Consider the following 23,020-nt stretch of genomic DNA (forward strand, 5'->3'; position numbering starts at 1 on the left):
CACGGTGACTGCCAAACATTGCCAGAGCATCACTTCACACATCCCTTTGTGGACCTGGGGAGAAATTTCTTTGGGGAACACACTTCAGTGCTCTCTGGGTCAGGGACCCTTCACCACTTACTTAAATATACTGCCAGCTTGCTTTTCAGGGTGCCATGGAGCAGTCGACACCAACAAAACACCTAAGCTACTGTCCCCCACCTCATTGTCAACACTTCAGAGGAGCATAGGGTAGTGGCTTTTGCTGTGCACCACTGGCATAGCTAATTTTTCTTTTGGATTTCCTTTTTCTTGTTGAAAATTTCAATTTTAGTCACTGCCCTCTTGGTCTGCCATCTGTTGAACAGAAATACTTACTTTTGACATAGTTAAACCCACCATTTCCCCCATGCCTTTAGTGCTTTGGAGGATTAAAAAGAGACTCACTTGCTGGATGTGGTGGCGCACGCCTATTATCCCAGTGGCTCAAGGGGCTGAGGCAGGAGGATTGCTAGTTCAAAGCCAGCCTCAGCAGAAATGAGGCCCTAAGCAACTCCATGAGGGCCTGTCTCTAAATAAAACACAAAATAGGGCTGGGGGTGTGGCTCGGTGTTGGAGCACCCCAGAGTTCAATCCCTAGTATCCCCCACCTCCAAAAAAAAAAAAAGAGTTGCTTTTTAAATTTTTTTAGTTGTAGATGGACACAATACCTTTATTTTGTTTATTTAATTTGTTTATATGGTGCTGGGGATCAAATCCAGTGCCTCACACATGCTAGGCAAGCGCTCCACCACTGAGCCACAAATCCGGCCCAAGAGACTCACTTTTTAAGGACGATTTAGAATGAAAAAATTCGCTAAAGCTACATGCAGAATAAGACAAATACAAAAGGATCATTTTCTCTGACCGGGCTTCAGAAAACATTAGTGTTCCTTTGCTCCACTATCACTCCCTCATTCTAGGCTTTCTGCCCTTTTCTTCAAGTCTGAATGAGTTAAGATAAAAGAAAACTGGACTTCAACCCAGTTCTCCCAAGGCTTTCTACACAGAGCTTGAGGATGCAGTGCTCCTTTAGCTTCTGGTGGGAGAGAATGTAATGGTTAATTGTCAACTTGATTGGATTAAGATATGCCAATGATTAAGAGGCTCCTGGGTGTGTCAATGAGGTTGTGTCTAGGAATGATTGGCATGTGGGACAGCCAACTGAAATGGAGACCCTCCCTAAGCGTGGGCAGCACCATCTGATAGGATGATGGCTTGGATGGAATAAAAACTAGAAGAACAAGAAAACAGCAGAGATGCTAGCTGATTCTTCTTGGATGGGTTCTTGATTGCTGCTGTGATCCTCTGAGGATACTGGACTCGCTTCTTCACTCTTCAGAAGCGGATCTCCAGAAATCTTCTGTCTGGGACTGGGATAGCACCGTTGTTCCCTCTAGTTCTGGGGCTTCAGCCTCTTGAACTACTCAGCTCCTGGTTCTTCCAGCTCTCCAGCCTACCAACCGCCATTGTGGACTATCCAGCTTCTGGTTGGGTAAGCCAATCTAATAAGTCCTCCTTTTATAATTCCTGTTGATTCTGTACCTCTAGAGAACCCTAAATCAGAAGTGAACCATGTCTGAGAGTGAGGGGCACCCCCCCTGCCCCCACCCCCACCCCCATCGCACTGCATGTGGTCTTAAAGCTGCACAAAACTGCAATCTGGAAGAACAACAAAGACTGAGAATAAAAGATACATATATAAAGATATATATAATATATGACCTTTGTTGTCGTTGGACGTTTATTTTATCTCTACCGCTGAGCTACAACTCCAGCCCCGAGAATAAAAGGGTTTTGAGAGACCTGCTACACATATTCTAGAAGCCTAAAGAGATGTCTGGAAAAACAAATCATATTTTGCTAAGATTACAAATATTTAGGAAACATTATGTGCTACAAGGTATTTTCATCATTGGATTAGCTATAAATATAAAGAAAGTAAATGCAGGACCCTTGCATTGATTCACGTTCAAGGAAGTTCAGAGATAGGACAGATACATGGATGGACAAAAGGGTCAGAGAAAGTTGGAATTTAAAGATGTAAATTGAACGTTATACATATGTCTTAGTCTGTCTTATGTTGCTATAAAAGAATATCAGAGATGGGTCATTTATAAACAAGACAAGTTTATTTGGCCCATGGTTCTGGAGGCTGGGAAGTCCAAGATCAGAGGCCACATCTGGTGAGATCTTGCTGTTACAGTTTCATGGAGGGCATCACATGGAGGGAGAGCGTGTCCAAGAATGGCGAGGGGCCAGACACACCTTCATAACAGAGCGTCTCTCATCGTTTCCTCTCACGATGAGGAAACCACTCCTGAGATAACGCTGACCTTGAGGTCAACTCATGACCTCATCGCCTCTCAAAGGTCTCACTCTCAACAGTGTTGCCCTGAGGACTTCATTTCTAACACATGGATGTTGGGAGACACATTCAATCCATAGCAGAATGGCCAGGAACTTCCAGAAAATTCTCCTGTGCTGCCATAACCAGAATAAAAGAACTTCACAAGCTAAGTAGAGTCCATTAAATGTTTAAGTGTCTCAGTCTTTTTGAACCTAAACTCTGGGATAACAAAGTTAGTCCAAGTGGAGATAAATCTTAAGAGGAGAAAGTGCTAAGCTTGGTTCCTGGAGTTTAAGTCCTGGGTAACCACAGCCAAGAAGAGGATGATTCATCTTTTTGGAGTAGCTGGCTTTGAACTCTGAAGCAAAAATGGGTGAAAAGTGGAATTCACACTACCAATGATGAACCAGAGAACAGCAGGGGCAGCAGCCCGTGTACGTACTTTATTGAAAGAATACAATGAAAGTCAGCCTCACGCTGGGAGTTAGAAAGGCAATCCTTGGTCCTCTGATGTCCTTGCCATAGGACATCCCTTCCCCTTTCTGTCACACACGGGAATCCCACAATACAATGCCTACGACAGTCATTGATGATGGAGGAAAAGCCGCCTCTCCCTCCACTTGGGTGAGCGTGTGTATTTAGTCTCTGTGCCTGTCACCACGGTGTTCTGTGAAGAGCTTTCAGTACTTTTCTCTGGGCAGAAATCCTTTTTAAGGCCTGGTTTCTTGTTTGGGTCTCCTCCATGTGACATACAGTCAAGTGGCCATGACGTCTGGAGCCCAGATGTAATTCCCCTGCCAAACAGGATCAGGTGAAGGGCAAAGATCAAAGGCCAGAGAGCCCCCAGCCTGGGTCCCCTAGAGCAGGTCTCTGGGTCTTAATGGGCACAGTAACAGAAAGAGGCCGTGTGCAGGGGGAGGGGGGCTACTTAGTTAAAAACAGAGAAAATACATCAACAGATAAATTCTTCTTTGTTATGAGGAGGCAGACAGAAGCCTGAGGAGCTTGTAAGACTAAAAGGTATTATGTTTCCAGATCTGCTATGCTGTGCTTTGGGATTAGCAGGGCAGGCCTTTGTCTTTTGATGACCCTTGTAAAAGAAGACATTTTAACTCTGACAGAGCTGACATGGACTCCCAGGTCCCTGTGAAGGCCAAAACCCCTTCTGTGCAAACCATCTGCATTTCAGGATCTAAAATAAGCAAAACAAAACCAACCCCTCAGAAACAACAAAAAAGATCCACAGAGTGCATTCCAAACTCATAAAAAGACCAAAAAGACAGAAAATAAACAAAACCCCAGAACCATGCCTTTCTGATCTGTTAGCCTGGTCAGCTTTTGGATCCAGGTACTTCCCCTCTACCAAGTGGAATGAAAATTCAGACATCTTTAGCTGTCTTAGATATTTTAAGATATTTACCCTCAGGTGTGAAGTCCTACATGGATCATATTGTCTCAAAGTGACTTAAACAAGTTCTATTTTAACATTGCTTTGTTCTTGCTGTCCATGGCTTGGGCACCCCACTTTTGTGCTAACTGCCCCGCATACTGCCTTTGCCTTTCCCTGGTTCCTTCCGAACACTATGGGGCTTGTGTGGTTCTTAACAGCTGGCCCCCTTGGCTTGCCATCTGTCTCTGTCTATTTTCAGGTATGGCTCAGGCCCACCTTCTTCCTCCAGGAAAACCTCTATTTATATGTTCTAAAAAGAGCTAAAAAAAAAAGCTTAGCTTCTAATTTGATCTTTTCTGTCAGTTATTAGTAATGTCAATAATGAGATTAATAATTTTCTGAAAATAAATCACAGATTTAAGTTTAGGTCTAATTGCAATGGTGTCGCCTAAAATGAGCATTTGTTGTTACTATCAGTAAGACTGTCAACCAAGAATATGATAACAACGAAAATTACATTTATCTGGGACTGTTTAGGATTGCAATCTGGGAGAACACAGATTCAAGCATTCTTGAGAATGTGCTCTGAGGTTCTAGAAAATGAAGACTGCATTCAGAGCTTTTAGCCACCAGGGGGGCTGGAAATCACACCACTTGTTGATCGGAAACTTTAACTGGTGCTGGCAGAAGAAAAGCTGTTCTATACGAGAAAGGGGCTGGTTGCAATCTCAGTGTCTGGGTAGTGGGGGTAAGGAGTCCACCCTCCAGTCAGCAGAAGTTAACAACGTTCCAGGAAACTGTGGTTTGGCCTAGTTAAAGGCTCAGCTGAGCTGTATCTGAGATCTGATGAATGATGGCCTCCCAACTCCATTTTAAGTGCCCCCAAACACTGTCACTCCATTTTGGCCTTTTTCCATGGTACAATACATAAACCTTGGTTAATTTTCTTTTTCCTGACTATACATATAGCTTTCAGGCACTTCAAGGTGAGGAGCTTATAAATGGCAGTTTCAGACTAGCAGGTACTGCTGGTGACTGGCTAGGTTTCGCCCAGGGTATCTTTCCTCAAGCATTGCTTGGTGATGGCTGCGGCTGCAGAGTCCTTGTGACCCTTACAGCTGTGCTTCCCGGCCCACATGCCCAAGATGAGACACAAAGAGTGTGTAGTCAGATTTAATTTATTTTACTGAAATTAGACTCAAATTTGACCAATCATTCTAACAAGTAAAAAGATTCAAATATCAGAGAGAAATCTGTTTCAATCACAAGAAGCAAGCACACACCTAGGGAATGCTGGTGAACCTTCATGTTATTGATTATCAGCACCCCTGTGTGCAAGTGCAACAAGGCGACCAAATGTAGAAGGTGATATGACACCACAACCCTGTCCTAGGACCCATTCTCACTCTGAATGGAAAACATCACTTAAACAAAAGACATTTAAAGAGGTTCTCCTAGTTCTTGTAATTCCTAACTGTAAAATATGATTTGGGTAAAAGAACAAAGAATTCTCCTTGTTTGGTCACATCATCCATTTTTGAAAGGGAAACTCAATATTATAAAAAACAAAATACTGAAATAAATAAATAATTTACTCAAAGGTAGTTTTGCTGCATTGCACATGACCACACACAATTCTAAAGCAGATTTTCTTTTAAAGCTTGGAAAACACGTTTGCCTTTTTCAGTTTCTTGCGAAGCTCCTTATAAGGAAAACTATGTAGGCCTGAGTTTAAAATTTAAATATCTGCTCATCGAGCATTTGCTATGCTAGAGTGCAGAGGTGTGGATGACAGGGAGTGACCTCAGCCTTGAGGGTCATCAGGCAGAGCCCTGACAACACTGGCCTTAAGCCATGAGCAGCATCTTTGTCCCTTGCCCCTGGAGCTGGTAGGCACTGCCTAAAGCCAGCAGTTTCAGGGGGAGGGTGTGTGTGTGTGTGTGTGTGTGTGTGTGTGCGCAAAAACAATTGGTGCAAATTCAACTGTGTCTTTTCCTGTGATGTCCCTAAATGGACTGTGAAGCCTGTGAGAACATCTCCTGGAGGCATAGAAAGGAGAGCACATGACATGGCTAATGGGACATAAGCTTTTACTGGGGAGTCTTTCTACCAAGATTTAACACAGAAATTGTTTCTTGGACAAAGCTTTTAGCAAGTCCCAGTTCGATTTCTTTTGCTTTCCATTGCAAGTGTAGACTTGGCCGCTTTCCTTGCCAGCCCTCAACTGAGATGAACCCTCCTCTGCCTGAAGCAAGCTTCTCCTCTGCTGGCCTCGAATCCATCCCTGCATCACTTAGAGGAAGTATGTGGCCCTCTTCTCTTCCGTGGGACACATAGCTCTGAGACACTACCGAGGCTCTCTGGAATACAATTTGCTGTGATGCAGTTTTCTCAATATAACACCGAGTGCCCTTGAACAGCACTATTTTTAAAATTGGAGTTGGGGCAGATTTCCTCATTTGGTAGGACACTGATCTTGAAAATAATCTAAAAGCAAAGATAGGAAGTTAACTTCTGGTGGATAAGCCAGTATTTTAAGGTTGAAACTTGGTCACTTCTTTTGCCCATCTTTTTTGTGTCCACGAATGCCTATTTTCTTTCTTGAATGAGACTGTTCTTGCAGGGCCACAGCTATAGTGTGTTGAAGGCTTAGTCTTGTCTCCACTTTGGCACTACTGGGAGGTAGTAGAACCTTTAAGAGGTGGGCCCAGGGGCAGGTTTCTGGGGGTGTGTCCTTGGGCCCTGGCCCCTCCTCTTCCTCTCTCTTAGCTCCAGGTTTAAAGCCAGCAGATGGATTTTGCTCCTCCATAATGTGCAATGTGCTGCTTCACACAGGGCCAAAGCAGCAAGATCAGCCCATCAGAGACTGAAAACTCAGAAACTGTGAACCAAAAAAAAAAAGTCTGTTCTCTGTACAAGTTGATTCACTCAGGTATTTGTAGCAGTTACCACAAGGTAACATGGCCACCAAACTTTTCCCATAAAAGGCCATTTCGCAAATATTTTAGGCCACATATAGTCTCTACTACATATTTTTCAACTTTTTTTTTTTTTAAAACTTCTTTAAAAACAGAAAAACCATTCTTAGCTCTAGGGTCTTTTGGATTGGCAAGTTTGCCCAGCTGCTCCAAGGAGCTGTGAGAGAAGCGTGCATGCTTATCAGGTACAAGGTAGCGTGGAATGCGGAACCCTAATCTGGGGACTTCTTTTGGAGAATGAGGTAGGTTCTTGCAACGGGATCTATTGAAAAGGCTAAAATCAGAGCTCCTTTGTGTGTCTACTCTGCCCCCCAAATGCAGAGCTGGACTAAATTGACTTCCTCATTTAAAAGAGTGTTTGTTTGCTTATTTATTCATTTAGCGATCCTGGACTGAACCCAGGAGACAGTCCAGCATTTTTGTTTGTTTTTTTTCTGTAAGACAGTACTCATTAAGTTGCCCAGCCTTGCCTCACACTTGGAATCCTCCTGCCTCAGCCTCCTAAATTGCTGGAATTACAGGCTTCAAGAGTGTTTATTTAAGCGAGTAAGTTTTAATGATGAACTATTTAAATCTATTCCTGGGCTAGCTTCTCTTTGTTTTGATTTAAAGGTAAAACCACAAACTCTAATCATTTATAGATTTTATTCTGCAGGGTAGGGCCCTGCTGTTCCAACTAGCTGGCAACAGAGAAGCTAAACTGTAACTGCACTTACTTTTCCTCAATGACACCACCAGGGTCCACAAGGCTCTGAACTCAAGGCGAGGCACAGCTCAGTGTGCTCCTGGAGTATCAATGGCAGCTCAACTGCATTGGATTTAAGTGGCTGGCGGCCAGCACTTCAGATGCTATAACATCTGCCTTCTCTAACTCTCCACCAATAACTTTCTTCTTTGCTAGAATAGTCACTTTGAAGAGAATTAAAACATTCACATTTCTTTTACAAATCAATAATCTTTTAAGTCATCAATAGACATTATGTCTTATAATTAGTAATCAATCAAGATAAATTTCAACTCCTTTTTCTAGCTTAAACAGGGATTCAGAATTTGAATTGTTTTTCTAATCAATGGTTTTCTAATGGGTTCTCAGAATACCAACTGCTGCCATCTACATTAATTTAACCGTTTTAGGGTCCAGAAATGTACAAACATGTACTCTCACAAAAGAACTTCTTAAAAAAACTGAGAATTTCCAAACTAAGAATAGGTGAAAGGCATATGCCAATCCAGCTGTCCTTTTTAGGTTTTTGCTTAAAGTGTCAAATCTGCTTTCTTCAAATTGTAAATTTACTTCTTGTATTAAATTCACAGTTTTCCTTGGCCCGGATTTACTGTGGCATGCCAGCCACAGTTGCAGCTCTAAGCAGCCCTTGACATGGGGTCGCGTCTAGTCTCTAAACCTAAACCAGGAAAATGTACTTAAAAAAAAAAAAACTTTTGCATTTAAAAAAAAATTTCTTAGTAAATAAAACTGCTAAGACAACTTTTAACAGGGGGCGGGGGGTAGGGAGCGGGAGGGGACGCTATACTAACTTGAAATTGGAAAAAACTGCATAACTCAACAAGCACAAATGAACTTCTAAGAAATGCTGAAGCACCTAGAAGTACACGCCTGCTCTAGTTCTCATGAAGTTTAATTAAAATGAGGGAAATTTTATGAATTCTCCAATTCTTTCAAAAACAAAGTGTTCTAAGGATGCTGAAAGATGGGATAACGCATGCAGTTACCTGCAGTTAGGAAAGGAAACAGCAAGGAGCACTTCCTAGATCAAATGATGCAAAGCAGCCAGTGCAGGGCGCCTGTCCTCTCTCTGGGTCCTCAGCATTTTTCACACGCTCTGGTCAACAGTTCACATCTTTCACCATCAGTTTTAAAAATAGTTTCCTCCTGGTGCTTTTTTTAAAAGACCTATTTTGGACATACTGATTTTGAATTTTTAAATCTCCAAAGAAAATACACAGGGGCAGACCTGCACAATGAATAAAAAATAAATATCACCCTCTTTAGGTTGGAGCTTTCAAAAAAGACAGAGGGTTATAATTTGCCTTCTGGGTTCCGTACAAGTGTCAATCTTCAGTCCTATCTCCACTGACTGACAGAAAGCATCTTTCCTACCTGCCTCCAAAATCAAAGTGCATTTGTTGAAAATTTACCTTACCTTAAAGAAAAACCCACAAATCTTATTAATTTTTGGCAGTCGCCTTATGCAGCAAAAATCAGGTGAGTTTCCCTTTTTTCTACTCCTCAGTTAAAGCTGTATTCAAAACGGCTAAAGGCAGTACTTTCTAGACAGCAGGGCTGACATACAATGGATTTTGTTTAAAAGAACAAAAAGGGAAAGGAAAAATAAAACCATCTGAGAACACAAAGGAGAAACCCTGAGGCAAAAATGGCTTTTCCTATAAAAGTCTTGCCACAGCTGTGCCTGCGTTCACAGGGTGCCGGCCACCTTCTGGGAGGGCAGGCCTTCCTCCATCCAGAGTGCTGCGGCTGAGCTGTGGCGGGGTGAGCGTCGGTGGATGCGTCGCAGCCTTAGCAGGTAGAGGAGGATGGACAGCAGGACCACCAGGAAGCAGCCAGAGAACAGGTAGTGGTTGTAGACAAAGGAAACGCCCCGCCAGTGCGCATGACTGGCCCGGAAAACATCCTGCTGGATATCTCTGCCCAACGGAGGAAACACAACAGAAACACGGTAAGAGGGGCTGGGTGGAAACCATGCTTGCAGGAACTCAGCCGCAGGGCCTGGCATGGGCCTGACCCTAGACACAGCTGAGAGCTGGCCACTGAGGCTCAGTTTCCCCACCTCTGAGATGGAAGAGAGTAAGGCTGCACTAGGGTACTTGGAAGTCTGTGGTAACAGGTGAAGGAATGCTCTGAGTCCCTACCAATTACCAGCATTATAAACTGGGTAGCAAAAATCAGAACTATGAGGGTTTCACTAACACAATGAAGTCAACACAATGTGAAACCACACAGTAACCCTATTCTAAACAATTTTTGCAGTTGATTCAACTAAAAGTACTATTAGAAGATGCTCAATTAAATGGGATAAAGATTTGATAACTCATTTATAGGTTAACCAGAAGTTTTGGCTCTGGTACAAGGGATTGAACTGTGCATCTTAGGCAAGCACTCTGCCACAGACCACATGCCCAGGAAACAGGGTCCTTAACATGGGGTCGCATCTAGTCTCTAAACCTGAACCAGGAAAATATACTTAAAAAAAAAAAAAAAAAAAACTTGTGCATTTAAAAAAATTTTTTTTATTTGTCAATGGACTTCATTTTATTTATTTATTTGTGGTGCTGAGAATCAAACCCAGTGCCTCACACATACTAGGCAAGTGCTCTACCACTGAGCTACAACTCCAGCCCCCAAAATGTACATCTTTATTTCAGCAATCTCAGACTGAAGTTTAATATTTAATATTTTCCTTTAATCATGAATGTAGACAACAAATTATTGTAATATTAGCAGCACCTATGATTTGGTTACTAATGAAATATTTCATTATTGTAATTGATGCCTCAAAGTACCATGGATGCTCATAATTACACTGAAATTATAGAAATAACTAGTTCTAGGGCCAGATCTTGATATTTAATGTGCTAATAAAGAACACATACCACTTTATGACAAGTTTGTTTTCTGTAATCATTGGATAAATGCATTTTGATGTAATGGTCTCCTGTACAACCCTCTGAACCCCTGGATCAACCCTTCTGTAGAGGTTAGAGGACAGCTGAGAATAATCAAACACGGGCAACAGCACAAAGTGCTGTGTATTGTGGGGTGAGCAGGGTGGGAAGGGAGCAAGGCCTTGTGAGGAGGGGAGGAGACCAAAGTGAAGTGTCAAAGACTCTTAGTTCTGCCCTGGGCACCTCTGAGAGAAACACACTGACATCTACAAAACACAGGTGCCAGGGGCCCTGAACTGGAGAGAAGCATCTTTTGTGGTCCTCCTTACCAAACCTGTTGCCTACCTCAATGGTAAGAAGCGGGTCCTGTAAAGGATGGCCCCCAGGGTCCACTGCACTTCTTTGTCATACACCTGCAAGGCCGTCTTCAGGTTTTTATAGCCAACAGGAAACGAGAAGCCCTCGTGGAACACCTCAAACATCCAGGCTGATTTGAAGCACTGATACCTACAAACACCAGGCACAGGAGTCAGACCCACTCACATGTCAGAATGGGCCCAGCACAGAGATGAACGGGCTTTAGCAGGCAAGCCCTCTGAGCGGTCAAATCAGCTGCATATTTCCAGCCGATTACCTGGCTCTTGCCCGCTCCCCACAACATGAATAAGTTCACCTGCCAAAATTGATTAGCTTGTGAAGTTTCGTTTTGGTATAACTGAATCCACTAACATGACAAATTTTTCCCATTAGGGATTCCAATATTTACTGAAAAAACATTGAGTAAGTTCTAACTCTTTGGACCTCAGCTTATTTCAAAATGAGAAGATGGAAGACACGAGTGGCGTGAATATACTTTACATACAACCAGAGATATGAAACATAACTGTGCTCTATATGTGTAATATGAACTGTAATGCATTCTGCTGTCATATATAACAAATTAGAATTTAAAAAAAAAAACAAACAAAAAAATGAGAAGGCGGGAAGGTCCTTCTCTGCTCTGATATTCTGTGATCCTAAATGTTTACTAGCAGCTTATTTTTTGCAAAGCACTGTGCTACGCAAGTAATAAGATGTAATGGTAAATGAGGCACAATTGCTCCATTTGAGTGGCTTATAATGAAAGGGAAGTTTAAAAAGGCAACAAACAACTACAAACCAAAGCAAAATAGGATCCATGCTTTAGAGGGGTATGATGAGTGTCGTGGAGACTCAAGAGCGGTGGAGTCAGGGTGAGTGGACAGAGGAAGCCTGGAAAGGGACAGCATTTGACATAACTCTAACAAACAGGGAGATTTCAAAATTGCCCCCCCCCAATATATACATATGTGTGTGTGTGTGTGTGTATGAATGTATGTTACGTCTGATATGTCCAGGAACAAATGTTTGTCCCATATGGAAGAGTCAAGGGTAGATGAAAAAGGCATAGTGATTGCGGAGAATAAGGATATATACTGGGCCAACACTGAACTACTACTGGTCCTTAAAAGCACCTGCAGCTCGACTGTCTACTACTTACTTAAGCCGATGGAGGTCAGCATGCGAGGCATAGAGTCCACGGTCAAAGCGATCCCTTAAGATTGACCACTTTGTTGCACAATAGTCCTAAAAGCAATTTCACCCAAAACAAATCATCAGGAAAGACTTATTAAAACATTTTTAATTTAAAAACAATATCAAACTCATCTGCATAACAAGCAGATCCTTCCAACCAAGAAACATGGCATCAGTGCAGTGAGGGCCAGATACGCAGCGTGCTGGCTGGTTAGCAATGCCATGGTCATTCTACCCCACCACTCTGCCTGGAATCCCTAGAGAAGCCCGCCACCTATGGGAAGCCACCTGTGAAACACATGAGGACCCTCTCTCAGCATGGGAGCCAGGGGCGGATAGGCCCGGCACTGGGAATCTTCTGTGTCTCTCCCACACAATGGGTTGCCCAATGCACGTGGTCTTTCCATCTGTTCTGCTAGAAAGGTCCCTCACGGTAGTACAGAGATGGCGTATCCTGCTAGGAACTGAACAGCCCACCTTAATCCTATTTTGGTGATGAACATTCTATGGAAGGCCTTTGATGTTTCCCGATATAAATAAAGCAGGTGTGGGTTCCATTTTTGCCAGAAGCTGGATTCCTCTGATCAGCTTGCCTGTCCTGCCTCTGCTTTTGAAATTACTTTCTGTGTTCTGTGGGTTTTTCAGGCTATTTTATTTCTCTTGGCTTTTATTTCTCAGCCAGCCCATTCCACCAAGGGGAACCCTGTTTCCCCCTGCACAGGATGTGGGAAACAAGCTCCTTAAAACTATCTAGTTTCCCTCCATGCCTGTCACAGACAAATGCTTCAACAAAGAGAAGGATCATTCCTGCCTATCACATACCCAGAGTTCCATGTCTGAGGCAGGCTCAGTGGAAGGTACTGAGATGACAGTGACTGCAAAAGCAAAGAGGGACTTGGTTTTCCCGAAGTTACCCAGAGTGAAATGAATCACTGTTTACTGAGCAGCATGTGCTGCTTCTGAATGGAAGACCTGAGCCCTCCACATGGCTTCTCTCCTAGCCTCTATTTATAGCACAATGAAGCTGAGGACAGGGTGGTGGGACAAGCAGCAAGAGAGAGTGCACTCAGCCTGGGGCAAGAGAGTCATGAAGAAATGCCAGGAACCAAGCCTATGAAAGGGGGAAAGCCCAGCAACAAAAAACGAACAAGAGATAAGTCCATACTCCTACGCTGGGGACGAACGGCCCATTGGTTATATCATCAACCATGGTGGCACAACAGGGACAGATGGGGAGAAACAGTGGGTTTGTCTGGAGTTGTGGAATCTAGTAGGCAACAGCGCACAAGTCAGGACTGCAGACTCTTCTTGAGGTGTACCAGAAAACCATCCATGAACTAGGTCAGTGGGCCATGAGTAGAAGTCTAGGGTCACCAAGGCTCAAGGGGTGTTAAGGGGAAACTTCTGAAAGAGCCTGAGGAAACAATGTCAGAAAGGAAGGGAGCGCGAAAAGACAGGAGTGTTCTGGTGGCTAAAGGCATGGGAAGACCGGCAGGAGGACTTTCAGATGTGACAAAGAAGAAAAATAACAGTACACTGGAAGTTCCCAATGACCAGTGCAGTTACTGAAGTGCAGGACAGAAGTCAGTTCTGGTGGATTATTTGCTGCTGCTACTTCTTTTTTAAATATTTATTTTTTAATTGTAGTTGGACACATACCTTTATTTTATTTATTTATTTTTATGTGGTGCTGAGGATCAAACCTGGGGCCTTATACATGCTAGGCGAGCGCTCTACTGCTGAGCCAGCCCCAGCCTGATTCTTTACTTCTTCTGTGACTATTTTCATCTCTTCCAACCCATGGGAACAGGATTCCCTAATGCTGGACCACAACCTCCCATACTCCAGCTTCCCCTCTAAGGGTGAGGGAGACGTGACCTGTTCCTATCCACTCTGGTCTCTCAAAAGCATGCAGGAGCACAGGGTTTCTTGGAAGGTTTACCTTTGCAGCTTTAGTGAATTTAGCAGCATTGTAGTCTCCCCCCATCCGTAACACATCTTCAGTACAATAGTAGAATTCAGAAAAGCCATAGAATTCACTGTTCTGGAAGTGAATAGGGGGCTGGTAGACCCCATTGAGGGAAGTCTGCGTCTCATTGGTTTTGTTCATGAAAGGCTGGAGCATCTCTCGACACAGGTCAAAGTCCCCTGTTCCCCGCAGGTACATCGTCTGCCCATTTTGCTGGATTTCATCTTTAATGTCAAGGGGTAAGCAGGGGTCCAGATATGGAGCATCAGGAGTCAGACCAGTGTGTTTACCCAGAAGCCTATGGCACAAAGAGCAATTCTATCATGAGACCTATGCTGTACCACAATTTGGAGAAGTGGTTGCAAAGCAGTGTTTATCCAAACACACTCTGTGGGACACAGGTCCTGTAAGACTGTGTGTATGCAAATAACAAAGGGTCTAAGATAACTAAGCTAGGAAAACTGGCACCCAACCTCCTTTTGGAGACTCACAGTGCAGAGTCACATGCAGCAGACAAAACCAAGTCCAGATAAAAAAAACTTGTCTGATTACCTGACATTTTCGATTCCCTGCAACACAGCCTGATGCTACTGGCCACAGAGTGCCCAGTGACCATGTTGTTTCCTATCCCCATTTTGTCAACAGTGCTTTTATTTTAACTGTATAAAGCTGAGAGATAACTGTGAAAAGAATAATTGGTTCTGGAAAATCAACTAAATACTTTAGAACAATATGAAAGGTACAAGTTGCTAGAAAACTTTTTAAACCCTAGTGGGAAAGATAAAAAATAATTAGGAAAAAAGTAGTAAATTCTAGGATTGCTTCACGAATGTTATTAAGTCTGGATATTCTTTAAAGAAAGCCAAAATGATATCTCAATGAGGGTGAATTAGAAGACAGCTTAATTCAGAAAAAAGAACAGCTGATAATTAAGTGAAAAAAAAAGTTTAAGATTTGCATCTATTTTTATGGTATTCTGTTTCAATTTTTTTTTTTTTTTGGTACCAGCGATTGAACCCAGTGGCGCTTAACCACTAAGCCACATCCCCAGCCCTATGTTGTATTTTATTTAGAGACAGGTTCTCACTGAATTGATGAGTGCCTTGCTTTTGCTGAGGCTGGCTTTGGACTCACGATCCTCCTGCCTTAGCTTCCTGAGCTGCTGGGATTACAGATGTGCACCACCACACCAGGCCCTGTTTCAACTGATTTTTAAAAATTATTTTTATCAATTATTGGTCCCAACTGCAGCAGGTAGCAGGGATTCTGCTGTGCCCCATGCTCTGGGGGAAAGTTGACCTATTTATTGAAATGCACCAGGCTTGCCACTTCCTGTGAGATTTCTGAGAACTCGTGCCTTCAAGCAAATGAGGGATAGAAAAAAGCTCAAAAAACAGAAGTGATGTTGGTGTTGGGCACCACGAACTCATGTGAGTGTGACAGGTATTCAGCTGTTAGAAGTTAGATATTCCAGAACTCAATATTCACCACTGACAGTCAACTAACAAGTATATTTTTCAGATCAGGACTACTCATGATGTGCTTGATTGCAATCAAATTAAATTAAAGAAAAATCAAAATTGATCACCACCTGTTATAGTGGTATGGCCCTCAAGGTTCTTGTGCAGATGGTCATGCTATTATAACAGCATTGTTCAGTGGAGGGGCCTTTGGGAAGGTGACTGGATCACGAGGGCTCTGACCTCTTCAGTGTATTGCTCTACTCATGGATTAATAATTTGATAGCATTACTGGGAGACAGTGAAAACCACAGAGGGTGGGACCTAACTGGAGGAAGTAGGTCACTGGGAACATGCCCTGGAATGATGTATCTTGTCCCCAGCCCCTTCCTCTTGTTCTCCCTGCTTCCTTGCTGCTAAGAAGCAAATAGCTCTGCTCCACACCTCTCCATCATGATGTTCTGCCTCTTCACAGGCCCACAGCAAGGGAGACAGCTGACCACAGATGGAAATCTGAGTGTATGAGCCCAAATAAATCTTTCTTACCCAAAGTTGTTTTTCTCAGGTATTTTGTTGCAATGACAAAAGGCTGACTACAATACCATCATAAATGGCAAAGAGTATGCTTCAAGGCTCAAGTCTTCACACGTGAAACACTTGTAATTATTATTAAAAGCCCAAGATAGTCAAATGTATACCTCATGTTACTATTTTAGTTGTCCTACATCTAAACTAAAAAATGCTGCTGAACTGTTCATTAAACAACAACAAAAAATTTTAAACTGGTAATAAAGCCAAGGAAACCCTAATCTTTTAAGAAGCTGCTCAATAAATCTGCAAAAATGATTTCAATATTCTTAAAATATTTTATAAATTATATCACAAAGATGACTGTACCTAAATATGCTGGATACCCATTTAAAAAAAGTGGGACTTCCAATGCTATAATTAACAGAATTCAGTTAGCTTTTAAGAAGCTGCTCAATAAATCTGCAAAAATGATTTCAATATAATTTATAAAATATTTATATTTTAAGAATATCACAAAGATGACTGTACCTAAATATGCTGGATACCCATTTTAAAAAAAAAAAAAAAAAACATGGGACTTCCAATGCTATAATTAACAGAATTCAGTTAGCTTTGGAAATAAACACAGGACATGGTTTTTATTGCTTTTCCTATTTAAATACTTGAGTTTCTGGCAAATGTGTCTAGCTCCAGCTTGGTATTTATTGAAGTTCAGGCCTTCACATATTTATTAAGATCAAATTGGTCAAGAAAGTATACTAGTGCTTAGCCATGTGAATTTGAAAAATTTCCCCTTAAAATTGTTCATCAAAATAAGCCAAGAAAAACAAGGCACAGTTATCAATAGGGTATCTAACATAACCCTAAATGTAATTTTTTAATTCATTCAATTAACTTCTGTTATTATGGATGAATTTCAAATATATAATTGCTATATACTTAAACTTACAAAATAAGTTTAAACCAACAGAGTATGCCTTGTTTCATATCTTTTCAATATCAGAATCTTACATAAACTCATTTTTTTAAGTTTCATTGCTAAATATTTTTTAAAACCATCGACATTGGTATCACTCCTGTCTTGAGTAACTCCTTTCACTATGGCTCTCATCTACTGGACAGCTACCCAGGTTGGTATGTGTAGGTTCCAGAACTCATAAGTACCAGCCTTCTCAAGGTCAGGAGCGGACAGTATCTGCAAGCCTCCAGGACAGCACCAGTGCTGTCATCAGGAACGGCACTCCCCAGGGCTCAACACTATTATACAGTCTCATGGTGAAACCTCCATAAGTGAGGCGCAGGTCTTTAGAGGGAGAGACAGTACACACATGTACCTCCTTGGAGGCTGGTGGGCCAGAGGGCTGGTGGCAGGACCATGACACCCTTTCTCATTCCTTCTCCCAGCTCACTGGGAGCTGAAACAAAGCTACCAGGACTGAGCAACTTTGCAGATGGAACTCTCCCTGCTTGGCCTGGACCTGTTTTTGATGTAAGACCCAGGTGTACAAGTAACTACCGAGTAGTGGGAGGTGCTTTACCTGTTCTTTTGAACTGTGTTGGCAAATATTCTGTCTTCATATCTCTGTCGAGCAGCATTGCCACCAAAACCAAGAAATGTGGCCACATAGACACGATACACATGCTCAGTATGGTGAACATCACATCCCAAGTTAAACTCAGCTAACAAGTTTTTAGCTACTTCCTCCTGCAGACACAGGATAATGAACTTTAATATTTTAAAGCAATTTTAACTTTTCTTAAAAAGAGGATCTAAATAGAGTCTTGAAAGGATCTAAGAGTAGCAAACTTCTGCTTCAACATTTCCCAATGATCCTTGTAAGCATCCTTCATAATTCAAAATGATGATTCTGACTTAGGAAATTTCAGGTGTTTTGTACACTTATGGTATTGTTATGACTCTCTGAAAAAGGAAATTAGAGATACAGTTCATACTCTGACCTAGTAAATCTATGGAAAAAAATCTAAAAACAAAAAAGGCTATACACAGAGATGGCCTTTACAATTCTACGAGACAAAAAAACTGGAAGTCATCTTAATATACAATCTCAAGGGAAGCTTAAGTTAATTACAGTAATTAATAACAGAGGAACATGCTATACATTGCTAAATAAGAGACACAAAATTATATAAACAGCAGTGTTAGGGCAAATGTATTTTTTAAAACTATAAATAGGAAAAAAAGAGAAATTCACCAAAATACTAATAACAGTTTTTTAAATGATGAGTTCATAGAATTTTCATTTCTAATTTTCACCAAACTTCCTTTATAGTATTTGTTGCTTTATATTGTGGGGACATGATTTTTTTATGGAACATAATGATTTCTAAAGACACATTTGGAATGGGAAGTAGGAAACAAAGACACCAAAAACATTGATTAAGCACATACTTGGTGCTGGGAAGTGCATTACACATTCTGTGCATTATTTTAACTTTACATTAACCCCATCCTATAGGGGCTTTTATCACATTAAGAGAAGAACAAACTAGCTCAAAGAAGCAGTGTGACTTGCATAAGGTCACATAACTGGTGAGGAACAGGAAGATGACGCCATGAGGCCTGTCTACCCACCCCACTTCTGGGGGATAGAGCAGGACACCAGGCTTTGGTGCTACTTCCCAGCTGGGCACACACCGCGCGATAGAGACACATAGTAATTCAGGAAAACACGTGGAAATGGCCCTGGTGTTCCTTGTACACAGCTGCCTGGCCTGCGGAAGACCATAGGCTGTGACGGAGAATGCTCAAGGGTGTGGAGAAAAGACAAGCAAACCACCAATTCAGAGATGTGGGGTAGTGGATAACAACCTCGATTCTTTCCAGAAAAGTTCAAAGCATTGAGCCATTAAAAAGAAAGGATCCTCCCCAATTATGACTTAAAAAATCAGAAGCTATTGTATTAAATTTTAAATACCTTGAGAAAAGAAGTGACTGAAGTGAAAACATAAAACAAAAACTCAAGCATGCTAGTGACATATACCAAAGAAAAGTCTAAGTTCAAAAAACAAACCAGCTGGTCTCAAGGCACAAACGCTAGCGGCTGGCTGAGGCCCGCCTCCTTCCTGCAGCCTCTTTCCTCCTGGGATGAGAAGGTGGGCCCACAGCAAGCACAGTAAAGATGTGTTCAGACTCAGGAAACAAAACAAAAATGGATGGAGACATGTTAAATGAAAACCAAACCAAACAGAAGGCAATTTGTACAGATAGTAACCTGCTGTGAGGAGGCAAAGCTTACAGTTTCGGGGACTTCGTATGCTATCTGGGTCGACACGCCTCCCATGTCGAGAATGCCCGCTGTTCTTTTCCGGATGATGGCCTGGCTGTTCTCACTACCAGGAATGCTCACCTCCACAAGTGCCTCATCATCTAGAAAGAACAGGAAATGTCCACCGGAGCAGAACGAACCCAGAACACTGTGATCTCATGGGGCATCGCCTGTGTTCTTGGAAGGTTTCAAGTGCTCAGGCAAATCCAGGCTAGCCTCCCAGTGGTAGGCGAGCTTAGTCAACTGAGTTGGACGGAGCCTTCTGGCTCTGCCCCCACACTCAGCACCGTCTTGAGACTTAGCTCCTCTTAAGCCTTTGGATTACACAGAAAACTTTAATTTCCAGTTAGACTCATTCATTGGAAACATGACACTTACCTTCTTCAATATGCTCAAATCGTCCAAGGACAAAATTAATGCCAATCCATGCATACACACCTACAGACATTTCACAAAATAAAAATAGGCAAAATTAAGCTTTTAAACACTTTTAAACACTTATCAGCACAGCCTGCACAAATATCTCATTTATTTTAATCCTCAACAACTTGTAAAAATATCACCTAACACATTTCTTTTATCTTTTCTTAGTGACTGTTTTCAAGGACTCTCAATTTTAATATTTATAATTTTATGTCATTTACATAAGTTGAAAATATAATTTCTCAGGTCCAAGTTTTCCTTTGAAATTAATGGTTTGTTTAAAAATACTGGAGCTTGGGCTGGGTTTATGGCTCAAGTGGTAGCGCGCTCGCCTGGCATGCGTGTGGCCCGGGTTCGATCCTCAGCACCACATACAAACAAAGATGCTGTGTCCGCCGATAACTAAAAAATAAATGTTAAAAAATTCTCTCTCTCTCTTTTTTAAAAAAAATAAAAATACTGGAGCTTTCACTTGTTATAAAAGTTTTACTGGGGCCTGGGGTTGTGGCTCAGTGGTAGAGCGCTCCCCTAGCATGCACGAGGCATTGGGTTCAGTCCTCTGCACCACATAAATGTAAAATAAGATATTGTGTCCACCTAAAACTAAAAAAATAAAATATTAAAAAATTTTTCTTTTGTAGGAAGTTCAATCTATAAATTCAAAGGTCTTAAAAATTTGAGTTATCTTTTACTTCGACTCACGTTCACTTAGTTGCCAAGTCTGATTCTATTTTTGTGACACTTTCTACACACAATTTTTGTCCTTTTTTCACTCTCACCTTGATTTATGTCATTACAGAGAGAGGAGGTGACAATCTATGAGCTCTATCATCCTGCCTCCACCTTGCATGGCAACCCCTCTACCCTCTGCTGTTGGGCTGACACACAGAACAAAGCCCAGACTCAGGGCTCAAACTAAACCATGCTTACTTAAATAGCTGTCCAGGGCCACCCTTTCCAACAACAACTAACTCAGATCATTTCTTCTACTTGGAATGAACTCCCTACCCCTTCTGCAGAGCCCTACCCTCCTACTGCTCTGGCATGTTCAATTTAGAAATACCCGTTGAACAGTTCTGAGATCAATTACTCCCTGATGGTCCTGGCTGGAAAAGAAAAAATACCTCTTGACTCATGTGATACTTTTTATCTTCCTTTTGGCACTTAAAATAACCTCCTAGTTCTGTGTACCTCACTTGTCTGTATGCAGCTCAATGGCAGCTCCCCCAATTCTGTATTTTCTATAGTGCTTTTCACATAAGTAGTACTTGTTGAAATGACAGATGATTCTGAAATAAATACTGACTTTTGAGTCTTCATTTCTAGCAAGCTATTTCCCAAATATCACTGACTTGTCATTTCATTCTAAAGTAGAATAATTTCTTTCAAAATAGAACTATCATTTTCTCAGTGTATCAAGTCAAGAACTTCCCCTTGCTAGCACGTAAGTGAGAAGATTCCAAAAGTTCAACAATCACTATAATTCAGAAAGCCACATAAGTCAGATAAGGAATACAAATTTTCCCTATCACAGTGAGTTCTAAGTATGTTCCTTAAATGTGGTGAAGGCAAACTGGCTTAATGCTTTAGTAATAAAGAACAGGCATATAATAAGCTAATTTAGTCATTTAAGAATATTTCAGGTCTGTGATTTCCCAAATTTGAAGATATTGCAAAATTTAATAAAGTATATACAGGGGAAAATGGGGAGAATTGAAAGAAAAAGCGTCCCAGGTTGTAAGCTGAAGGCCAATATACCAACCTTCTTGTTTCCCTGAAATGACTTCAGCATGAGAGTCAGAAAAGAGGAAGTCAAAGTGCACTGGGATGTCGGTCAGGAGGTCCTCCAGAATGGCTTTTTGCTGGCTGTAAGGCAACCCCAAAATTTACACATCAAAATAGTATAACCTCAGTTTTTCTATTTTGGAAAAAACAAACCAAAAAAACAAAAAGTCCCATGGCTTTGATATATCCTACACAACAGTGAATTTTAAAACCAAAGCAATTCATTGAAAAGATTATTTGGGCTGGGGATATAGCTCAGTTGGTGGAGTGCTTGCCTTGCATGCACAAGGTCCTGGGTTCAATCCCCAGCACCAGAAAAAAAAAAAAAAAAAAAGATTATTTATTGTAGAAATGACTTTTCAAAATGAACAAGTTGCATGCATTATGTGATTCCTACAGTGAAAAATAACTGCAACTGTGGGGCATGGTGGTTGCACGCCGGTAATCCCGGCAGCTCAGGAGGCTGAGGCAGGAGGATCATAAGTTCAAAGCCAGCTTAGCAACAGTGAGACACTAAGCAGCTCAGTGAGACCCTGTCTCTAAATAAAATACAAAATAGAGCTGGGGATGTGGCGCAGTGGTTGAGTGCCCCTGAGTTCAATCCCTCCTCCCGCCACCAAAAAAAGAAAAATAACTGCAACCATTCCTTAAATAATAGATTTTTTAAATGATGTCATTCTAAAATGATAACTGTTTAATTTATTGTCATAAATAAGTAAATTAAAAGCTATTTGGTGGGTCCTGGGACTAGTCTGGATTTGAAGAAAGAATGACGAATGTCTTGCTTTTGATGGTGATGGGGCAGCAGTGGAGGAGTGGGGGCTGCCTGGTCCTCTGGTGCAGGCTCACCTTTCAGGAAGGACTCTCATCCCAGCAGTGCAGAGAATGTAGAGTGGTGTCTCTTTGTGCTTTTCCCTTGGCACATGCTCTGCAGCAAACTTCAGAAGCGGTGAAATGTAATCGCTGACTTTCTCTGGAGAGGTACCGAACTCTGAGATGCCTTGGGAAACAGGACACTCCAGTTAGCGGTGAGCATCTTAGTAAAACAAGCTTCAGTGCGGCGAAGGTGGAGAAGGTCAAGCTACATCTACACTCTCCCGGGGCCCTACCCCTTTCTTCCTGGCTGCCATGGCAATATCCATTCGGTCCTATTCCCTCTTCTCCATTGTCAACGAGCACAGACCTGACTGAGCATGTACTAAGTGGCCCAGGCAAGAGCTCATCCCCTTTCCTCCGGCAAGCTTGCCACTCCCAGGGCTGCTAGCACCATCAATGTGCCACCGGTCTCCAAATCTTGTCCCCAGTCCTGAGAGCTCTTTCCCATCCTTCTGGTCAGTATGAACAAACTGTGCACTGCCCGTCATGGCTGCTCATCCTCTCGGCCACCCAAAGGCAACACATCTAATCCAAACTCAAATTCCACTGTGAACATGCCTGTGCCACTGTGTCCCCCCTCAGAACTCAAGCCAGGATCTTGGAGAAAATCCTTCTCCAGCCCCCAGCCAGCACAATGGTTTTCACAGACACCTCCCCTCAATTCCTCTCGTTTTACTTCACTTCTCCTGGTCTCTTTTGACACTACTACCTCCTGTGCTCTGGTGCAACACACCCACGATCCAGTCTCCACCGCCCC

At 42.1% G+C, this 23,020-nt stretch overlaps 1 protein-coding gene across 10 annotated transcripts in view; it reads right to left on the reverse strand.

Moving 5' to 3' along the window:
* Positions 1 to 2,131: 2,131 nt before the first annotated feature.
* The window catches only part of Entpd4 (ectonucleoside triphosphate diphosphohydrolase 4), a 32,307-nt gene continuing 11,418 nt past the window's right edge, over positions 2,132 to 23,020 (reverse strand). For 4 of the 10 annotated variants that reach the window (XM_071610583.1, XM_071610582.1, XM_071610580.1 and 1 more), the window contains 9 exons: positions 22,237 to 22,387; positions 21,365 to 21,468; positions 19,558 to 19,617; positions 19,126 to 19,280; positions 17,431 to 17,597; positions 13,875 to 14,199; positions 11,898 to 11,983; positions 10,724 to 10,885; positions 4,921 to 9,400 (listed from right to left, as the gene is read on the reverse strand). In XM_071610583.1, the coding sequence (XP_071466684.1) occupies positions 9,172 to 9,400; positions 10,724 to 10,885; positions 11,898 to 11,983; positions 13,875 to 14,199; positions 17,431 to 17,597; positions 19,126 to 19,280; positions 19,558 to 19,617; positions 21,365 to 21,468; positions 22,237 to 22,387 (1,439 nt within the window). In that variant the 3' untranslated portion in view covers positions 4,921 to 9,171. The other 6 variants (XM_027926910.2, XM_071610579.1, XR_011707186.1 and 3 more) reach the window with 5 other exon arrangements.

The sequence above is a fragment of the Marmota flaviventris genome, chromosome 3 (assembly GCF_047511675.1).
Source record: "Marmota flaviventris isolate mMarFla1 chromosome 3, mMarFla1.hap1, whole genome shotgun sequence".
Taxonomy (NCBI): domain Eukaryota; kingdom Metazoa; phylum Chordata; class Mammalia; order Rodentia; family Sciuridae; genus Marmota; species Marmota flaviventris.